We start from the raw sequence: 20,014 nt of genomic DNA, 5'->3' as shown, positions 1-20,014 counted from the left end.
TGGAGACACGGAGCCAGGAGCTGAGTAGCTCAGGGTGGGTGTTTGGTGCAGCAATGAAGACAGCGCTGGGCTCCCACTCAGGCTGATGGGAACCGAGGTTGCAGGCGTGCATGTGCGCGTGTACTTGAGCTCAGAAGTGCTTTGGTCATAGGGCTGGCGTGCAGTGGGTTAAAGCCAAGACCTGAAGCACCGGCATCCCCTATGGGTGCTAGTTCAAGTCCCGACTGCTCCACTTCCCATCCAGCTCTCTGCTAACGCTCCTGGGAAAGCAGCGGCAGATGGCCCAAGAGCTTGGGCCCCTGCACCCATGTGCGGACCTGGATGAAGCTCCTGGCTCCTGGCTCCTGGCTTTGGCCTGGCCCAGCCCCACCCTTTGTGGCCATTTGGGAGCCGGCAGATGGAAGATTCCTTCTCCTCCTTCCCCGCTTCCCTCCCTCCCCGCCCCTTTGAAATAAAAAGAGAATCTAAAAAGTTTTTTTTTTTTTTTTTTTTTTGATAGGCAGAGTGGACAGTGAGAGAGAGAGACAGAGAGAAAGGTCTTCCTTTGCCGTTGGTTCACCCTCCAATGGCCACCGCGGCCGGCGCGCTGCGGCCGGCGCACCGCGCTGATCCGATGGCAGGAGCCAGGAGCCAGGTGCTTTTCCTGGTCTCCCATGGGGTGCAGGGCCCAAGCACCTGGGCCATCCTCCACTGCACTCCCTGGCCACAGCAGAGGGCTGGCCTGGAAGAGGGGCAACCGGGACAGAATCCGGCGCCCCGACCGGGACTAGAACCCCGTGTGCCGGCGCCGCTAGGCGGAGGATTAGCCTAGTGAGCCGCGGCGCCGGCCTAAAAAGTTTTTTTAAAGAAAGAACCGCCATGGTGGGAACCGGAGCCGTCCCCCACCCCCGCGTGTGCTCAGGGCCTCACCTTGCACGGCCAGCTCGGCGCTGGCATAGATGGTGCCGTGCTTGTTCTCTGCCACACACTGGTACATGCCCGAGTCCTCCAGGCTCAGCCTGGAGAAGCGCAGGTCCCCGGCCGACACCTCCACCCGGTTCTGTGCAGCAGAGCCCGGCCCAGCAGGGCAGGGGTATCAGGACCTCGGGCTCAGGGAGGAGGGGCTGGCGGGGCGCATGCAGGGGAGACCCCAACGGCCCCACAGGTCTCAGCACTCAGACTCCCAGGGCTTCCCAGAGGGGTGAGGGGATGCTCGCAGGGCCACGGCCCTTTCTGTGGCTGCACCTGGACCCAGGGCTCTGGGCCTCTGTCCTGCCCCAGCCGGTGGCCATGGGACTCTCAGGGAAAGAGGCACCTAGAACCCAGAGGGGCTGTCCACTTGGCAGGGGTGAGGGGCCCTGGGTCTCCTACCTGGGAAGCCAGGGGCTCCCCATTCCGCAGCCAGCGCACAGTGGGCCGGGGCTTGCCGGCAGCCGCACAGCCCCAGCGTAGGTTGGAGCCAATGTCGGCCTCCGTGTCTGAGATCACCTTGAGCCACTCGGGCTGAGCTGTGGGGAGGAGGGGAGAGAAAACCTGGTAGAGCTGGGAGGAGCCTCCACAAAACCGAATGGCAAGGTGCAGTGCTCGTGCCACACAGCAGGGGGCGCCATGTACATTCTAGGGTGGGAAGGATGGAGGGCAGGGCAGGAGGAGGCAGGCACAAGCATGGTGGCCCTCTAGGGCCGTCAATCACTAGTGCCCACTAGTGCTGCACCCCGACGGGCGCTCCGAGCCAGCCGTGCGCCAGCCTCTGTTCCCGCACCCAGTGCAGCCCTAATTGGGGTCCCTTCTCAGGGACAGGGGGGCAGGGGAGATGTCCTGGCCCTGTACCCTGCACGATGATGCGTCCCTGGACGGTGTCACGGCCCTTGGAGTTCTCCGCCTCGCACTCATAGGTGCCCTCGTCCTCAAAGCTGACGCTGGGGATCTGCAGGGTGGGCTCGGCGGTGGCCCACTGCGGGGACAAGGAGCCGTCCACTTTGCGCCACTTGATCCTGGGGACAGGGCTGGCAGGGGAGACAAAGTCAGAGGGGATGGGCTGAGCACTGCTGCTCCTGGGACCCGCACACCTTCGGACCCTCCCGAGACGCCTCAGGGCAGGCACCTGGGCTGGGGAGTGGGGGGCAGAAGACACCTGCCAAGCACGAGTAGGAAAGGGGCCAGAAACGGCTCCTCTACCCACTTGCTGCGGCAATGGTGTCGCAGGCCTGTCGTGGGGTCAGTGCCCTGCAGCGGGCTGGCCCACACCCCGCACCTGCCAGCGGTGCCCCGTGCCCAGGTCTTCCTGGGACCCTCTTCCCCTCGCCCCACTTTTCAAAGAGACTTTCTTGTGAGTTATCAGGGTACTGCCAGGGACTGAGGCATCAGTGAGTTGCAAGGGGCTACCGCGTTGTCCTTCTGTGTGCTTTTCCGGAAGCCCATAACCATCCACAAAGCAGTGGCCATCCCGAGACGCTTGGAAGAACAGTGGGCCAAGCTACACTTTCTGCTCTTTCGCTCATTCGACAAACCCTCATGGAGCACATGCGTGCCAATCAATCCCGTCCCTCAGAAAGCAAAGCAGAGAACTTTCTGAGCTAAAACCCCAGCAAGTCCCTGTTAGCAGCCACAGGACACTCAGTGAATGCCAGCACTGGCCTCAGCACCCACCCACATGGGCTCACTCGCTGCTCATCCCAGTGCTGGGAGGTACGTCCTGCTATCACCATTTGCAAGCAAGGAACCTGAGGCACAGAGTGGTGAGGCAGCTTACCCACAGTGGCCCGGCCAGCAGCCAGCCCGTGGCAGAGCTGGGGTGTGAACCAGGCAGGCTGGGTGGGTGGGAGCCTGCAGGCGCTACCCCGGCCGCTGAGCCTGCATCATTGCTAGGAGCCAGGTCTTCTAATCGCGATCAGGCCCCTGACATGGGATGCCTTAGCCAGAGCATTGGCAAGTGTGGGCCAGACCCACTGTGTGCCCAGCACGCCCCAGGAGCCTGCCAGGGGTACCAGGATGGCTGAGCACTGAGCCTGCCCTCAGCCTGGCGTTGCCTGTGCCCAACCTCAGGGACTGCCCCTCCTCCACTTACTTGCCAAAGGCGAAGCACTCCAGGGTGACCTGCTGCCCTGCCAGTGCGTAGGTCTCTGCAGGGAACCGGGCCTTGATGCTGGGCGCAAAGAGCCGGGGGTCTGGGGAAGAGAGGGATTTTGCTCACCAAGCACCAATGCTGCCAGGGCAGGCGCACCTGCGCCTAGGGCCTCAGCATCCGTCAGCACCCACAGTGTCTGGACGGCTGGGGGGGGGTCTCCAGCCCCCTGCGGCAGGAGGACTGGGGGCCGGGCCTGGACCCTGAGTGCAGCTGCCCCCAGCTCCCTGGCTCCCCGCCCGCGCTGCCTCCTGACCTTCAGCCGCCAGGTTGAGCTGCGCAAACTTGCTGAAGACGCTCTTGGTGGAGAAGTCCATGTGGCTGGTGGCCAGGCAGGAGTAGTTGCCCAGGTCTGAGGCATTGGTGCGGGCGATGTAGAGGTTCCCGGTGGTCTGGGACACGAAGTGACGCCCGTCCGTCGGGATGAAGTTGGGGAACTCATTGAGGAGCCAGCGGTAGGACAAGCCTGGGTGGCGGTGGTGGCAGGGTGAGGAAAACCAGGGGCTGCTGGGCTCACAGGACGGTGCAGGGGGACCCCAGCGTGCCAGTGGGACCTGCAGGCCCAGTGCTGAGAGCCCCCGGTGCTCTGAATTAAGGGGACCCCTGGGGGGAAGATGTCCCCAGGGAGCACAGCCCTCAGGGACTTCCAGGCTGAAGGGGGAAGCAGGGATGGAGCTGGAAACAGACTCACCCAGAGCCGGGGTCTGTTACCCTCCGCGGGGCCACTCTCCACCTGTCAGCCCGTCCTCCACTGAGCAGCCAGAGGCCCTCCTGTGCCCTCCACCTAACCCGACCCAGGGCCCCGACTCACCTGGGTAGTGGGCAGGTGGGTTACAGGGCAACATCACCCCCCAGCCCGCGTGGGTCTTCACTGGGTCCCGCTCCTCCTTAGAGAACTCCTGCAGGACTGCGGGGGTGGGGGGGCAGCAGGGGCTCAGGCGTCTCCCCCCGAGCCTGGCACCTCCTCCCCAAGGCATCCTCCACTGGGAAGTGGCAGTTCACCAGGACACGTGGTGGGAGGGCGGGAGAGCCCCTCTTCCCTCCACATCATGGCCCTGCACTCCCACTCCCACGCCCCGCCCCGGGTCTCACAGCCAAAGCGGAGCACAGCCTCTCTGCTGACGACGGTGCCCACTGGGTTGGAGGCCAGGCACTGGTAGACGCCGGCGTCCTGCGCCTTGGTGGGGTTCATGATGACCAGGTTGCCCCCCATCAGCTGGTGACGGGAGCCCGGCACCAGCTTCATCTCGGTACCATTCATCTTCCACCTGCAGCAGGGGACAGGCAGTGGAATCTGTGTGTCTGCAGCTGGGCCGGGGGCGGGGGAGGGAGAACCAGACTGCGCACACAGCCACCACGGGTCCTTACCTGTAGGTGGCCGGGGGGCTGGCCCGGGCGCGGCACGCCAGCATCACCTGCTCCTCTGTGGACTCCTCGGGGAACAGCAGGCCGAGGGGCTGCTCTTCGAAGACAGGCCCAAAGGTGGCGGGCGATCCCGGGGCCGCGGTCCAGGCTGCAGGGGGCACACAGGCAGAGGCCGCCTCAGCGCCTGGGGCCCTGCTCAGGCCTGGCCTGGGCTTGCATCTGAGCTTCCTGCAATGGCTAGGGCGTCCCGTGTCCTGCACAGCTCAGAGCGGGAGCCACCGGGCCCTTGGGGCTGCTGAGCACTTGAAATGGGGCTAGTGAGGCGGAGAGGCCCAGCTGTGTGTTTTATTTTAATGAATTTAACATTGGACTTAAATGGGTTGGACAGGCCTCATCTGGTCACGTTAGTTCAATTACCCATCCTACACCTGCAGGTATGGGACACCTGCTGTGTACCTGGCACAGGGCTAGAGACCAGCTGCAAAAATGACTGAGACACAGTCCCTCGTCCCCCAGGAGCTCGAGTCCAGGGAGGGAGACGCGGTGCTGAGAGTACGAAATGGCAAGTGGCGCGGTGGCATTTAGGGTCAAGATGCCGGGGTCCTCAGAGCGGAGGCAGAGCTCCAGAGAAAATCCGCAGGGCAGGGGGTGTGTGGCAGGGGCACCTGTGTGTTCCCAGAATCCAATGTCCCTCAATGAGGCCCAGCCAACAGTGCTTGGCTGGGGCCAGGCTTGACCTTGGGCAAGTAACAGAAGTCTCCACCCACCTCCAGATTCACCTCCAGGGCCCTGAGAGGAGACGCCTAGCGGTAGGCTGAGCTGAAGCCCGGGATGGGGATGGAGGCCAGGAGGAAGGCTGGGCAGGTGGCCTTCTTACAAAATCCCAGTGTTGCAAATCAAGGAAGGGGAGCCCAGAAGAGGGAGTGACTTGCCCACGGTCCCTTGGCAAGTCAGGCACGGTCGGTCCAGACCCCAGGTCTCCTGAGTGCTGAACAGATGGGCAGCCAGCATGCAGACGGAGCCCCGGGCTTCTCTTTGCATGCACCATTGTCCTACATCACCAGGGCAGGGTGGCTCAGTCTGCAGACTGGTGGGCCCAGTTCACCTGGCTGCTGTGGCACTGGGTGGGCACAGGCCCCTATAATTGGCTCCTACCTCTCCATGACGCTGCCTGCCTGCCCTCTTTGGTGGGTTGTGGGTGGAGGGCTCCCCCTAACCAATTAGTGCCTCCTGCCTCAGAGCATCCAGCTGTCAGCTCTCTTCCAGGGGTGGGGGGCGGGCGGCAGCCAGGCTGCAGCTGAGGCCCAGCCCTTGGCCCCCTGGGGGAGGGGGCAGCTGTTTAGCAGCTCTCAGAATGAGGGAGGAGGCAGGGCTCCCTGAAATGGCCCAGTGCGGGCAGCCCCCCGCTCACTGCCGCCCCAGGCTGCCTCATCTCTGTCGGAGAGCCCAGCCTAATCCCAAGTTAATGATGGTGGCCGAGGGAGGGGACCCCTGCCCCAGCTGAGCCTGCTGGGAGGGGAGGGAGGGAGCGGGGAGGCAGCCAGGCTGCTGGGAATCACCCTGTACAATAGCAACGCCAGCAGCTCTGCGGGGTGGGGGGCACTGAGTGGGCTAGGGCACGGGATGCATCAAGGTCGTCTATCTTTCTCCTGTGCACTCAGCCGACACCTGCACACGGCGTCACTCTCAGGTGCACGTGGCCCTCCTTATGCTACTCCGAGGGCCGGGGACACACACGCCCGTCCCCCATGCACGCACATTATCCACAGCACCGTGTATCTTCAGACGTGTGTGGACATGCATTCATAAGCAGGTGCCATTATTCATAATAATCACATAAGAGCAAAGGCAATAACAGACAGCGCCAATGCTACTGCGTGAGCTAAGCTTCCTGTCTGTGTCAGACACCGGGCTCCAGGTCTGTCAAGACCCCTCCACGAGACGCTGTCATTTTCTTACTTTACTGATGTAGAAGCTGGGATCTGGAAACATTAAAGTACTGCACCCCAAGTCTCACAGCAAGATGGCGCAGACCTGGGGGTTTGGCCTCGGTAGCCTCACCTTGCAGCCTGCATCCTGCTTAAAAAACTTCTTAAAAATTTATTTGTGGGGCTGGCACTGTGGTGTAGTGAGTAAAGCTGCCGCCCACAGGGCCAGCATCCCATATGGGCACTGGTTCAAGTCCTGGCTGCTCTATATCTGATCCAGCTCTCTGCTATGGCCTGGGAAAGCAATAGAAGATGGCCCAAGTCCTTGGACCCCTGCACCTGCATGGAAGACCTGGAAGAAGCTCCTGGCTTCCAATCAGTGCAGCTCCAGCCATTGAGGCCATTTGGGGAGTGGACCAGCGGATGGAAGACTTCTCTCTCTGCCTCTGCCTCTCTGTAAGTCTGCCTTTCAAATAAATAAATAAATCTTAAAAAAAATTGTTTCGAAAGAAAGATATAAAGCTCTTTCATCCGCAGGTTCATTCCCCGAATAACCACAACAGCTGGGGCTGGGCCAGGTTGAAGCCAGGAGTCAGGAACCCCACCCAGGTCTCTCACATGGGTGGCAGAAAGCCGAGTACTCGAGCCATCATCTGCTGCCTCCCAGGGTCTGCGTTAGCAGGAAGCCGGGGCTGGGCATCAAATGCAGATACCCTGATGTGGACGAGGGTGTCTCACCCACTGAGCCTGACGGCACCGCTCCCCAGCGTTCTTCGCCTGGTTCCCAGCATTCTCAACTTCACTTTCCCATCAGAACCACCCCAGGCCCTTCTGCAGCTCAGATGCACGGGGTCAGAGTCACTCGCAGTGAGGCCCTGGGATCCACATGGGAAAAACAGCCTCGGGGCCTGTGCAGGGCCATGGGGCTGAAGGCCCTCCAGATGGCCGCCACCACCCACGGAGCAGCCCCCATGCAGTGCCTCCCGCCCTCCACCCTCTCACACCCACCCTTGCCCCCACATCTCCCACAGCGACTCACACTCATCTGCACACGCACAACCCTCCACTTTATCCCATGACACACACACCTGCACGTGCTCTCTCCCCATATATGCACACACGCACATGCGCACACCCAGGCAACACCAGCCCTTCCCTGCTGTCCTTGTTCCGCATCCTCCGACTCTCCCTCGATTCCCTGTGCGGGTGACACTCTTTTCCCAAACACGGGAGTCAGAGGCCTTGCTGAGGAAGGGGCTGCAGAGCTGAGGGGTTGGGGGGTACTCCTGGCCGCCCCCCTAGCACTGCGGTGCTGGGATCCACAGCTGTGCCAGCAAGGAAACCGAGAGCAGCAGCCCCTTGCTGGCAGGTGTAGGGACGAGTGCCGGCATTCGGTCCTTTTGTCTTTCCCTGACTTCTGGGAGATGGCCAACCGGGCCCCGGGCCCTGGCCCCTGGGGGTTGCCTTTCTGTACCTCTGGATCTGAGGACCCTGGGGGCTGCCCAGGACCCAGCCTTTGATGGGGTGGGGCCAACACTGCTCTGTCCCCGACTTAGGGCATGTGAGAGGCCTGTGCACCTCTCCTCTGCCCTCTTGGTGCACCCAGGGCTCCCCACTCCACCCATTTCCCAGCAGTCAGGAAGCAGCTCCGACAGACGAGGTCTGGGCGGACACCCGTGGCAGCCCCCAGTGAGAACGGCGGCTGGGGCCCTGCCAGGACTGAGGGGAGGGGGTGGGGTACCAGGCGGGTGGCACTCCAGAGGACCACGGAGCATGCTCCTCCTCCTTTAGGGCAGAAAGAGACGCCCGTCGATTGGGCTGGGGTCCCAGCAGAGCCCTCGGAGAGCAGGTGCCAGACACCTCCCTCCTGTTCCAGGACACGGGGGCCCCCATAGCCCCCGTCCCTCGCCTTCTCCGGCCTCCTCTGGGATGAGATCCGCCGCCTGACCTCCCTGCTATGCCCCGTCTCCTGCTCCCTGTCAGTCCATCTGCAAGGATGCTCTATCCAGGAGAACGTTCTCGATTTGATGGAATGTTCTAGAGTCTGTGCTAAGATGGCCCAGAACAAATGTGGCCAGTGCACCTGAGATCATTTTAAAGCCATAAGTGAAGGGGCCGGCGCTGTGGCATAGCGGGTAAAGTTGCTGCCTGCAGTGCCGGTGTCCCCTATGGACGCCGGTTCAAGTCCCAGCTGCTCCACTTCCAATCCAGCTCTTTGCAATGGCCTAGGGAAACAGTGGAAGATAGCCCAAGTCCTTTGGCCCCTGAACCTGATGGGAGACCCAGAAGAAGCTCCTGGCTCCTGGCTTCGTATCGGTGCAGCTCCGGCCATTGTGGCCATCTGGGGAGTGAACCAGCAGATGGAAGACTGACCTCTCCCTCTCTGTCTCCCTCTCCGTCTCCCTCTCCGTCTCCCTCTGCCCCTCCCTCTGCCTCTCTCTCTTTAAATAAATTTTTAAAACAAAACAAAAAAAAGGTATAAGTGTGGCTGAGTCTCAGTGGCCCCACGTTGCAGAGGCAGCCTTGGGGGCATCATCCCGGGCCCAGAGGGTGGAGACCCGGCGGTGCCAGAATCTCGCTGTGTGGCCAGGGTGAGCCACGCACCTCTCCACCTCTCTTCCTCCATTTACAGTGAGCAGCAAAGAAGCAAAAAAGTGCTTTCCTCCTACCCCTCCCTCCAAGGGAAGGGAAGACCCACACGTAGGAAACGTTCCCAAGGAAATGCCCCCAGCGGTGCTACAGCAACGCTGCTGTTATTCCTAAAAGCACCACCAAAACCATGGCGACGACACGGCGACTTAATCAGCCCCTCTGGGCTTCCGAGCCCAGGGGACCCTCTTACCTGGAGAGGAGACCAGGGCCACGGTGGCCAGCAGGAGCAGGTGGGGCTTCCTCCTGGCAGGTGTCCCCATGGTGGGCGCTGCAGGCAGGGGTGCGGCCCGGAGAGCCGGAGTCTCAGCCGAGCTCGGGCAGCGTCTGGCTGGAGGCTGAGAAGGACCTGGGGAGGCAGACAGCCGGCGGTGAGCCGGGGAGCACCCCTCCCAGCCCCAGGCACATCTGGGGCCGTCATGCTTTTACCTCTGCTGGGGCGGTGACGGCGGGGTGGGGGGGGTGAGGCTGCAGGGGGAGCCGGAATGCTAATCCTCCCCAGGGCCCCAGGGGAAGGGGCTTGGCCATTACCCAGGAGCTCTTCCCCCGGCTGAGTGCCTCCTACGGGCCCCCTGGGAGTCTGGGTCTACCCCATACCCCACCCGGCCCTCCTCCAGCCAGCAGGGGGGCCGCTCTGGAGGCAAAGGCAGTGACTAATTGGGAGGCAAGAATCCACCTGCCCGCGCTAGTGCGCTCTCTTGATGTAGGGTCCAAAAGAGAATGGGGCCGGGAGCTGCCGTGGGGAGCCAGTAACATCTTCCTCTGGCACCCCCTCTCCTCCTCCCACTGTATCCCCGCAGCCCGCGTGGGGGCTGCCAAGCCCCTCTGGGAGCTGCATTAAGTCTCCAGAGACCAGCCTGGTTTTCCTGGCAGCGAGAGGGGCCTTGCTGATTCACCCCTACACTCTCCCAGGTACCTTAGGGGCACTGAATGATGGGGTCATGACCTTGGCCCCCATTAGCAATGATCCTGACCAGCCAGGCCACAGGGACGAAGAGAGCCCTGGTGAAATCCTGGCACTGCCGAGACCGAGTCAAAGGCCCTGGTCATCCTTACCCCTGCCAGGAAGCCCTTACACACCCATGGGGCACATGCTCAGCTCTGTTCTTGACCACAACCTGGAGGCCCCACCCACGGAGCCGCGTCTGCCTGCATGAGAAGGCCGTGGGCTCCCAGAGGGGCTTGACCGTGTCACCTGCTTCAGCAAAGTGCCTGCGCATACATGGTATGACTTGAACCAACTGGGAACAAGTGTGGCTATTCACCTGGGCGGGGGGGCACGCGCACACATGCTCACACACAAGGCCAACAGATCTCCAGCACTCCCTAGGGGTAACCCAGGCAAACTGGCAGCACACGCCCAGGCCACTCAGCAGGGCGTGGGTCGCAGGAAACCCTAAAAGCACACCCCTGCGCATGCCAGGTGTTATCGTCAGAGCAGCAAGGCGCTGGGGCACCACAGGGCCCCCCAGGACATGGAATCTGACAGACAGACTTCCAGCACCGATTTCCTCTCCAAACAACCCCGTGAGCTCGGACAGCGTCTTCCCCCATGAAGCCTCCGTTTTCCTGTCTGCAAAGTCGAGAGCGTAGGACGCTTGGCGGAGCCGCCCTGAGGGTGAAGGAGGCACCGAGCGCCCAGCAGGGCTTTCGCAACTGTGCAGCCTTAGGGCTGCTGCACTGGTCTGGACACCGCAGTGGGGAGCTGTGGAGAGAGGAGGGGGCTCCAGCCCAGGCGCCTCACTGATACCGTGGACTTTCCCTCGAGGTAGCCACACAGGAAGCCTCCTCCAGGAAGTTGAGAACCACGCCCTGGGCACTGCTGTGTTGCCCCCCGGGGTGTCTGGCCTTGCTCTCTGCCCCTTGCCAGCCTGCCCATCCTGGGAGCTCAGTGCGGGGCCAGGCACCGGCCTGGGAGCATGGGGCGGGGGTGGGGTTGGGGCTGCTGGCGTTACCCCGAGTGTGCTGGGATGAGGTAGAGACAGACATCCACACGGTTGCCCCCCACCCCGACTCCCACCATGGTCAGAATTCTGTTACTTCTATTACTGGAGGTCATTACCATAGGTCACAGACAATCCAATCCTACTGCTCTTCCTAAACTACAGTGCAATCCCGATTTAAAAAAAAAAAATCAGTGAACTCCCCAGCCCAAGGGCCCTGGGTACACTCTGGGGACAGAGATGTGAGGGAGAGGCTGCCCTCAGATGCGCCTGCACAGGTGCACGTTGAGCTCCACTGTGCGCCAGGGCCTTGGGTACACACACACGAGTCTGGGCAAAGAGTCGGAGCTGACAGCCCCCTTGAAGGTGAGGCAATCAGCCCCCTGCCAGGCCTGGCACCTGTTTCCATCACAGTCTTTGTTGACCATACACTGGGCACCGCGCCGAGCACGGGAAGACAGCAAAGATGTTGCCTGACGCTCCCTAACCAGGCGCTTGCGACCGACAACGCGCTCCTGCGCTCACAGCTCAGCCACCCCTCCCCCACGCGTTCTAGAATGCCCAGGACGGAGGCGGCCTTTTCGTCCAGACCAAGTCTGCAGTGGAGCTCCGCCAGGCCCGAGCCGGCCCTGCCAACCCTGAGCTGGCCAAGCCTCACTCGGGCCAGCTGCCCTGGTGAGGGGTGCAGGGACAGGCGGGCACAGGCTGGCACAGGCTGTCCCCATGAGGGGCGGGGCCTGGGAGGGACACAGCACATGGGGGAACGGGGCCACCTGGGGGTGCAGAGGCACCAGGGGAGCTGGCTGGGTAGCCCGGCACAGGAAACAAAGGGTAGGAGGCACAGCGCACAACAAGGACTTGTGGGCTAAGGAGTCTTGCACAGAGCCCACCAGAAAACGAAAGACCACTCTCTCCAAATATGCCTCTTAGGGTGCCCAGCTCCTGGCCCAGCCTCTCCCTCTCTCCTCCCCACAGATGGAGAGTGGAGCATGGTGGGGTCTGAGCTGGCCACTCCTGGGGGTGGAGGTGGGGGGGGCACCAGGCCCGGTGGGAGACAGAGATGGAGTGATTTATCATCCGCTCACAAAGGGCTGCGGGAGCCCTGGCGTCCCCGCCGTGGCCTCCATCTGGTATCATAGCATTCAAGTTAACAGGGCAGGCCACCGACTCAACAGACTGGTCCTCAGTAGCTCACACGGGGCTACCCCGCCAGCACAACCCTGGTGATGGAGCTCACTGCTCAACTCCTGAGCCTCAGTCTCGCATCTGTAAGACGGGGAGAAGAGTAGGACCCAGCCCACATCTGGCTGCATGTGTGCCCGGGAAAGACCAGTGCTCCCAACCAAGCGTCCTCCTGCCCCTGCGCCCGAGCCTGCGGGACCCTGTGCCTGTCGGCGCCCGGCTTACTTCCACACAGTCACAACATCCAGGCTGCACCGTGTCATGCTTAAGACCATCGCAAACCCGCAGGCTGCCTGGGCAGGTGCAGCAGACCTGGCCACTCAGAGAGGGGCAGGAGGAGTCCCCCTCGCCCCACAGTCGCACTCAACCCCTTCACCCAGCCACACCCAAGCACGAACTCCTCAGCTGCCCGCCTCCAGCCAGGGGGCGGGTCTAAGCTTGGAGCTTAGCTCCCTTCCTCTGCCCAGGCCAGGAACCGCCGCCCGCCCTGGGCAGCGCCTCTGTAGCAGGAAGGTCCGACTCATCCCTGGAGCCAAGGCTCTGCAGGGGCCCGGGTGGGGACTGGTGGGGTGCTCCTCTGGTAGGGGTAGGGCAATGTGTGTTGGGAAGTTCTCGGGGCGCCCTGAGTGTGGAGGAGGGTGGACGTCCATGGGAGGCAAAAGGCTTCTGAGCTAGGAAGGACTCCCACAGGGTGCAACGGGGCTCCCGTGTACCCCAGGGTGGGCTATTGGGCTTTGGAGAACGTGACCTGCCCTTGTGCTTGCTTGCTCCCTCTTTGGAGACAAAGCAAATGGGCGAATTCTGTAGCCAGGACTTAGCAAACCAAAGAAAGAACCTCTTGGCTCTGGATGGTGACCACCAGGCCGCAGAGCACGCCGGAACACCCTGCAGTGCCGCAGGTTTGGCCACGGCCCTGGGGGTTTGGTCCAGGTGGCGAGGTAGCCAGCTGGAGGGGCGGACATGTGCCTGGCTTCTCAGCGGGTCCTTAGGCTCACCCGCCTTTTGCCATTTGAGAGAGGATCACTGGCAGCTGGGAGAGGTAGCCCTGTCCCAGCTGCCTCTAACCTTGGACCAGACCCCATCCTGAAGGAGAGCACACCCACCCCCCGCCATGGCCACGGCCCAGGAGGCGTCTCCTGCAGTCTAACTCGAATGCACCTTGCTTCACGACAGCTTTGCTTCTGCCTCCTTTCTCCACCACCTCTTTACCGCTCTCCTAGTTTTGCCCTAGGAGTCCCTCCAAGAACACAAATACCACCCACACCCAGGCTCACAGATCCCCCAGAAATTCACCTTCTCTACCACACTGGCTCGGGAGGAGGCTCCTGGCGGGGAACCCACACCCTCCACCCCATCCCACCTGTGTGGTCCCCCCGACCCCGATGGCCTCAGAACTGGAGAGGATGCCGTGGGGCGCGTGGTCAGCCACAGCTCCCACCACCCCTCGAGCGCAATGCCCGCGAGCCCTTCCCACGGGAGTCTATTTGAATGAGGGCTGGAGAGAAGGTGCTGGAATGGAGTTGCATAAGGGAGTGAGATCTGGCGGGGACAGCGCGGGGCGTGGGGGCCGCAGCCGGAGCTGGGCTTGGACCAGGGGAGGGGTGCGAGGGAAGAGCTCAGCCAGGCAGGAGGCGGAGGGAGGGCAGAGTCAGTGTGCGTGCAGCTGGCGGGGCTGGGAGCATCTCCTGGGCAGTGTTCCTCTGCTTCCCTCGCTCCCTGGGTGTGATGGGTACCATCAGCTCGGGGGACCCCTTCCCATCTGTCTCACCTCCTGCCTTTCTCTTACTGGTGACGGACTCCCCATGACCTTGTGGCAGAAGCCCTGTCAAGGTTCAGCAGCCTGGCTAGGAAGGGGTTAACTAGCAGGCACTTCTTTCTCCCAAGGCCAGGCACCTGTTCAGACTTCCCAGCTGTCTTCCTGCCCCACCCCCAGGAAGTGCGGTCAGACTGGCCTCTCCCACAGGTGTCCACCCTTTGCTGCCCTTGGTCTCCGTCCCTCTGGGTGGGCCATGGGACGAGGCAGCAGAGGGACTCGGAGCCTAAGTGGACTGAGAGGCTCTCCCGGGCGGACACTGAGAGCAGGTGCTCATGGGGTGGTGCTGTTTGGCCCCCTTCCTCTCCAACCCACTGCTGCCCGGAGCTGAGGTCCATGGCGCGCACTGCCGGCTGCCGGCACCCCACCCCCAGACCACCCAACAGTGCTGACCCACAGCCCCCCAGAGACCCAGACTGAAGGGTATAACACGGGACGCTCCCCTTCCCCAGCCACTGCCTCGCGACAGCCCCTGTTCTGGCTTCCCAGCCCTTGGGGAAGGTGGCAGGGTTCAGTTCTGGACACCTCTGGCTCATTATGTAAGCCCCAGGGTGCTCTTTCCAGAGCCCCACCCCCACCCCGCCGTGCCCCTCCCCCCTCCTCACACCTGTCTGGCCCCAGCCCCCTGCCTCACTGGAAAGACAAACTTCAAGCAAAGCCCTCCCTCCCACCAGCGAGGAGGAGAGGAGGGGGAAGGGAGGGAGCCCCAGCCCCCACCCTCGGGGATGTGACTTGCCTCAGTTTCCCCTCCTGGAGTCCCAGCGCCCCGTCAGGCCTTCGCTCAAACTTGTGCTCCACTCTTTCCTCTCTCTCACACAGCCCCCACCCCCACCTCCAGCGGAGGCCAGACTTGACAAAGAGGTCAACCCTGCAGAGGCAGCCCCGGGTGACCCCAAATCCCAGGGACTCCAGCTCAGTTCCATGCTTGGACCTGTCCCGGGCAGGCCAGAGCCCAGGGCTCAGCTTCAGAGACTGGGCGGACCTGGACACGGGGCGGGGATGGCCCAGGAGCCTCTGCCCTCTCCCTGAGCAGCCGGCCAGCAGGAATTCCTGGACACTTTGCGGGGGGCTGGCTCTCCGGTCAGCTGGGGCTGTGGAGGCCCTGCAGGATGCCGCCCACGCACACAGGGTGGGGGTGGGGGTGGGGAGCCACCCTGGGGCTGGGCTGAGAAGTCAGACCGGCCCCTGCCGGCCAGCTGGGTGTTCCCCTCCCGGCCCCTCCCAAGTTACAAGAGGGATATTTCCAGAAGCCCCTGCCCGCGGTGGCAGTGCCCGGGCAGCCCCGGGGCTGGAGGAGACAAAAAGGAGTGGCCCCTACCTGGGGTGACAGGAGGGTGTGGGCTGGCGCAGGTGGACGCTGTCCGAGCGGGCGAGCCCTTCGGCCGGGCTGGCAGCCGTGGGGCCCGCTCCTCCGGGCGCCCGCCGGCTTGGGCGCTGCGGCGGCGGCGGCGGCAGCGGCGGCGGCGGCCGAGGGCGCGAGTGTGTGTGCGCGCCTGGAGCCACTGCAGCATCTCTGCATCAAGATGTGCTCCTCCCTCTGCCCGGCTCCGCTCACTGGCTGGCTCCGGTCCTCGGCGGCGCCCGGGCCCTGGAGATGGCTTCCTCCTGCCCCCTCCCGCCCCTCCCGTCCCCACCCTCCCGGCTTTCCCTCATCTGCTGTCACCGTCTTCCATAATGCATGGGCCAGCGCCGCCCGCCCTCCGCACCCCTGCCCAGCCCCCCTCCGCCTCGCCTCCCCCAGCCCTGAGTTGGGGGGCTGCAGAGGGGTGGGGTGAAGAGGCGGAAAGTGGCTCTTGCTCCTCCGACCGGGGAGACCCGTGGCGCCCCAACTCCCCCAGTCGCCCGTGAGAGGCACGGATCCGAATCTGAAGTCCCCAGCTTGCTGCGGGCGGCGAGTGGGACGGAGCGGCCGCCTCTGCCGCTCACCCCGCGTCACCTTCCTCTCCATTGTTTCCCGTGCTCAAAAATAGCACTGGGCTTTTGGTCAGAATAGCCCAACGTCAGGGAAAATTTTAGAATAGGTAGTAAAATTCCCTTAGCCATTGCCCTGAGCAAGTTGGAGCCCACGCCCCAGGTTTGCTATTGGTGTGCGGAATTCGTGGGGTTTTGTGACAATGGGATTCCACGGTGCATCACCATCTGCAGGCTACTTTGTAACCGCGTCATCAGTCTCCGCATGAGTACATGTGCGTCCAGGCCAGTTCACTCCTAACCCCCTAGCAGTGTGACGTCATGAACAGGTCCCAGACCAGGCACTCTGAATGTCTACAGAGTTCTCTGGGCTCTGCCTCTGCTCGGCTGTGTGTGTTTGGCCAAGCGCCTTGCCCTCTCTGAGCCTTCCTGGTAAACTGAAGGAGTTAAAGGTGACCACGGTCCCTGGCAGGTCTGAGAGTCCAGGTGCTTACCCTGGCTAGTGGCATGTCTCTCCTGCTCTGTTCCTGTCTCGTGGAGATGCACGCAGGACGCCGGGGCCTGGAGGGGTGGGGGCGGGAGGCTGGGTGGGGACCAGCCATCTGCAGCACCAGTCGGCCTGTCAGGCTGCCACTGCCGTCTCGCCCCCCTCTGGTCCGCCTGCTGTCCAGCTTGCACACGCAGGACTGGGGAGCGGTCAGATGCCGAGCAGCTGGCAGGGCCAGGCCAGCCTCCAAGCTTCAGATGGCCATACCTGTCGAGCCTGGAGCGTGGCGGGGCACCCGCCGGGGCTGGCGTGAGAGGTTCAAAGCAGGAGCGCGGGAGGCCCTGCCGCCAGCCCCACAGGCGCTCCCCTCCCTTCCTTCTGCTCCCCCTCTCAGGGCTTCCCCAGCTTGGGAGCCGGTCCTCTTTGTTCCTGCGGGAGATGCCGGGGGCCACTTGGGGCGGTGCTGGACAGAGACAGGCACAAGGACCATGGACCACGTCCAGGACATCCTTCCTGTCTGCCTTGCCAGTGTTGACTTCACCTCTCTGTCTCTCTGCGGGCCTGCGCGTAGGCCCTGAGCCCCTGAAATGAACCTTGCCCCCTGACGCTGCCCAATCAGCCCGGGCCCGGAGGAGAGGCCCTGCGTGTTCTTGCCAAGCAGGTGCAGATCCTTGCCAAGAGCGGGGATCACGCGTCTGCCGGCCGGCAGCCGCGGGACAAGCCAGCCAGGAGATGGGCTGGCCGGGGAGCCCGGGGTCTGGAAGCAGTTGCACGGATTGCTTTAGTTGGAGCCAGCTGTCTTTGTGGATCCATTTGGGACAGCTGCTGCCCTTGTGGGGGCTACGGGCTGCGTCCTGGCGGAGGGCCATTAGCACAGGTGACTCGAGTCTCAAACACCGGGATCCCAGTGCACCCAGCCAGCCCCACCTCAGGTGGGCTCCCAGGAGCGCTAAGTGGAAACAAGGGTGTTTACCGAGCCTGCACGTGGATTCGGGAGACAGTTCCCTAGGTTTCTTCTCCCTGCTCTGACCCTGTCAGCTGAGAGAGGAGTTTTGGGGGTGATGGGGGCCCTCAGTGCCAGCCTCTGAGATGCTCCCGCTCCTAAGGACGAAGTGGGGTGGGTGCTTCGGGTCCGTTACTTTGCTAATAACAGAAACAATACCGTTTCCGGGCCTCCAGGGGCGGTGCTAACTGCTTCACCTGCTGTGCTCCCCGGGGCAGGGGCAGCCGCTGTGCTGGGGAATCTGGTGCCGTGGCTCTTCCGGGGTGCAGAGCCGCAGACTGGACAGTTGCCTCTTTTTTTGGTGTCTGCCCGAGCCTGGAGTGACCCTCGGGGCAATTTTCCTCTCTGTGGCTTGTGGGGGTGACTCCTGCTGGCCAGAGTGGGGGCACCTGCTCTCCAAGTTGATCCTCACTGACTCCCACCAGGGCAAGGAAGGGCCGGCCAAAGATGGCCAAAGATTGCTATGAGCACATGGCGCCCCTGGGGTACTCAGAAGGCATTCTGAGGGCCACCTAGCCCTTCCCAGACCATCTGCTGCCCCTGCTGCAGCCCCCACCCAGGTCAACAGTGACGGGAGTGCAGAGGATGTCGGAGCAGTCAGGGGGTGGCCACGGGACCCAGGCCCAGGGTGCACGTGGGGAGGGTGCTGGCGGCCAGGCTCGCCCCCGCTAACGTCTCTGCAGCCACCAGTGTCTCTGCCTCTGATCGCAGACTGCACACTGCGTTCCGGGGGAGACGCACTCCTGGAGCAACTTCCCTGCCTGGAAGGGCGGGGAAGTCAAGAGCAAGGGGGTGGTTTGCTCCCTTTCAGGACGAGCTCTGAGGGCAGCAGCAGGACGCCCCGCCCGTGGCACCCAGTCGCACCGTGAGGAGTCCCGTGGCCGGGGAGAGGGTGCATGAAGACCCACACCACAGAGTGGACGTGAGGACCAAGGTGCACGTGGAGAATCGCACACACTAGGTGCTCAATAAATGCAGTGTTTCCCTGTGATCTTTATGGGGCTCCGCATCTGTACATCCAGGTGGGGAGAGGGCTGCGGCCTTCCTGCCCCACCCCTCTCAGCTGCGCTGGTGGGGGTGGCTCTGGATTTGCAGTCAGGGTAACTGGGCTCTGTCCAGCTCCGTCCTGTGTAGCTGGGTGACACTGGGCAGATCCCTGAATGAACTTAATTGTGCCGGAGTCCACTTCTTCATTAGTAAGATGGGACCAGCCCCCCCCCCCCGAGGATGCTGGTGAGGGTAGGTGGAGTGCGGGCAGCGGGTTTTGAAAGCACACCGTGAGCGACCAGGAGCTGCACAAACAGTGAGCGTTGCTCCCTGAGCAGTGTGGTTTTGGGACCAGGGACCCCCTCCCAGTGCCTGTGTTCTCCCGGTCCGTGCCCACCAGCCCCCACCCCTGCTGCACAGCAGGTGCCTGGACACCATAGCAGTGAGTAGAGGAGGGGAACCGTGGCGACTGTTGCAGGGATGGGGAGAGAGGGTGCTGGGTATCGGAGGGGGTGGAGGTGCACCCCGAATGCGGACGGAGGAGACAGAGAGGAGGTGAGGGAGGCATTGCTGGCCTGGGTATGGGGTGTGGCAGGAGCTCAAACTCCAGGCCCGGGAAGAACCTGATCTGTTTGGGGCCTGAGCAAGGGGTGCCCGAGGGAGATCTCGGCAGCCTGCCTCCCCTTCCTAATTTCACGGGAGGGCCTGGGTGGGGGGGCCTCGGCCCAGAGGGGCCTCATTATTCTCTCTGCCATTTCAACCCAGGGCTCTTGCAGCTTCTTTTTCAGGCTTATAATAGACAATGCTAATGTCATTATTAATATTTAATAGTAATGATGCTAATAATGCCCTGCATTTCTGTGGCCTCCAAAGAGCTCACAGAAGCCTGTTTTTTTTTTTTTTTTTTTTTTTTTCTGAAATGATTTGGCTGGCGTGGGAGGGTGGCGGCCAGGTCGGGCAAGAAGGATCGGGTCACGGGGAAAGCCGAGCTCAGCAAGGTGAAACAATGGCGCAAGGTCGCAGGGCAGCGGGAGCAGATCTGGGACCAGGGCTGGGTGCTCCGCTCCCCGCCTGCAGCTCTGCCCTCTGCTCCCCAGAGCATCTGGGTCTGAGGGGGTCATCCCTGGTGGGGGGGCGCCCGTGACCCCGAGACCGCACTGGGCTGCAGAGCAGGTGCTTCTGGGGTGTTCTTGATTAAGTCCACCTCGGTGGCTAATGATAGCCAAGGGCATGGGACAGGACGGGGCAGGGGGCACTGGAGTCTGGGGCAGATTCTGCAGGACTCCCGGAGCCTCAGCCAAGTGCCCCATGTTCCAGGATCCCAGCTGTCTCACGGACAACCTCTGGGAAGCGTGTGTGCGTGTGTGCGTGTGGGGGGTGCAGCGGGGGTCTCCAGGCCCTGGCATCGGCAGGAGTGTCTGGTGCAGATGATGCCGGTGGTGGCGTCCCCACCGGACTGTCCCCAGGATGTGACTGACTTCTGTGTGTCTCTGCTGACGGAGTCTCCCTCCACTCCTTCCCATTTCTGAGTCCCGTTGATTCGGTGCCGCCTGGTATCTTCTGATGAGTCCTCCTTCTGCTTGTGATGGCTACGGTCTGGTTCTGCTGCCTGCAACCAAGACCCTGGATCAATTCCAGAGCTG

At 62.8% G+C, this 20,014-nt stretch overlaps 1 protein-coding gene across 1 annotated transcript in view; it reads right to left on the bottom strand.

Moving 5' to 3' along the window:
• CNTN2 (contactin 2) overlaps window positions 1–15,571 on the bottom strand; it is a 28,771-nt gene extending 13,200 nt beyond the window's left edge. The window contains exons 1-10 of the mRNA XM_051821204.2: window positions 15,302–15,571; window positions 9,239–9,394; window positions 4,472–4,616; window positions 4,196–4,371; window positions 3,915–4,010; window positions 3,360–3,569; window positions 3,047–3,146; window positions 1,810–1,985; window positions 1,351–1,487; window positions 910–1,039 (exon numbers count right to left, since the gene is read on the bottom strand). Coding sequence (XP_051677164.2) covers window positions 910–1,039; window positions 1,351–1,487; window positions 1,810–1,985; window positions 3,047–3,146; window positions 3,360–3,569; window positions 3,915–4,010; window positions 4,196–4,371; window positions 4,472–4,616; window positions 9,239–9,394; window positions 15,302–15,494 — 1,519 coding nt within the window. The 5' untranslated portion in view covers window positions 15,495–15,571. The remainder of the gene's footprint in view (window positions 1–909; window positions 1,040–1,350; window positions 1,488–1,809; window positions 1,986–3,046; window positions 3,147–3,359; window positions 3,570–3,914; window positions 4,011–4,195; window positions 4,372–4,471; window positions 4,617–9,238; window positions 9,395–15,301) is intronic.
• Between the last annotated feature and the right edge of the window lie 4,443 nt (window positions 15,572–20,014).

This window comes from Oryctolagus cuniculus, chromosome 13 (assembly GCF_964237555.1).
Source record: "Oryctolagus cuniculus chromosome 13, mOryCun1.1, whole genome shotgun sequence".
NCBI classification, from domain to species: domain Eukaryota; kingdom Metazoa; phylum Chordata; class Mammalia; order Lagomorpha; family Leporidae; genus Oryctolagus; species Oryctolagus cuniculus.
The sequence above is the reverse complement of the archived record's forward strand: the minus strand, read 5'-3'. Positions and strand labels throughout refer to the sequence as shown.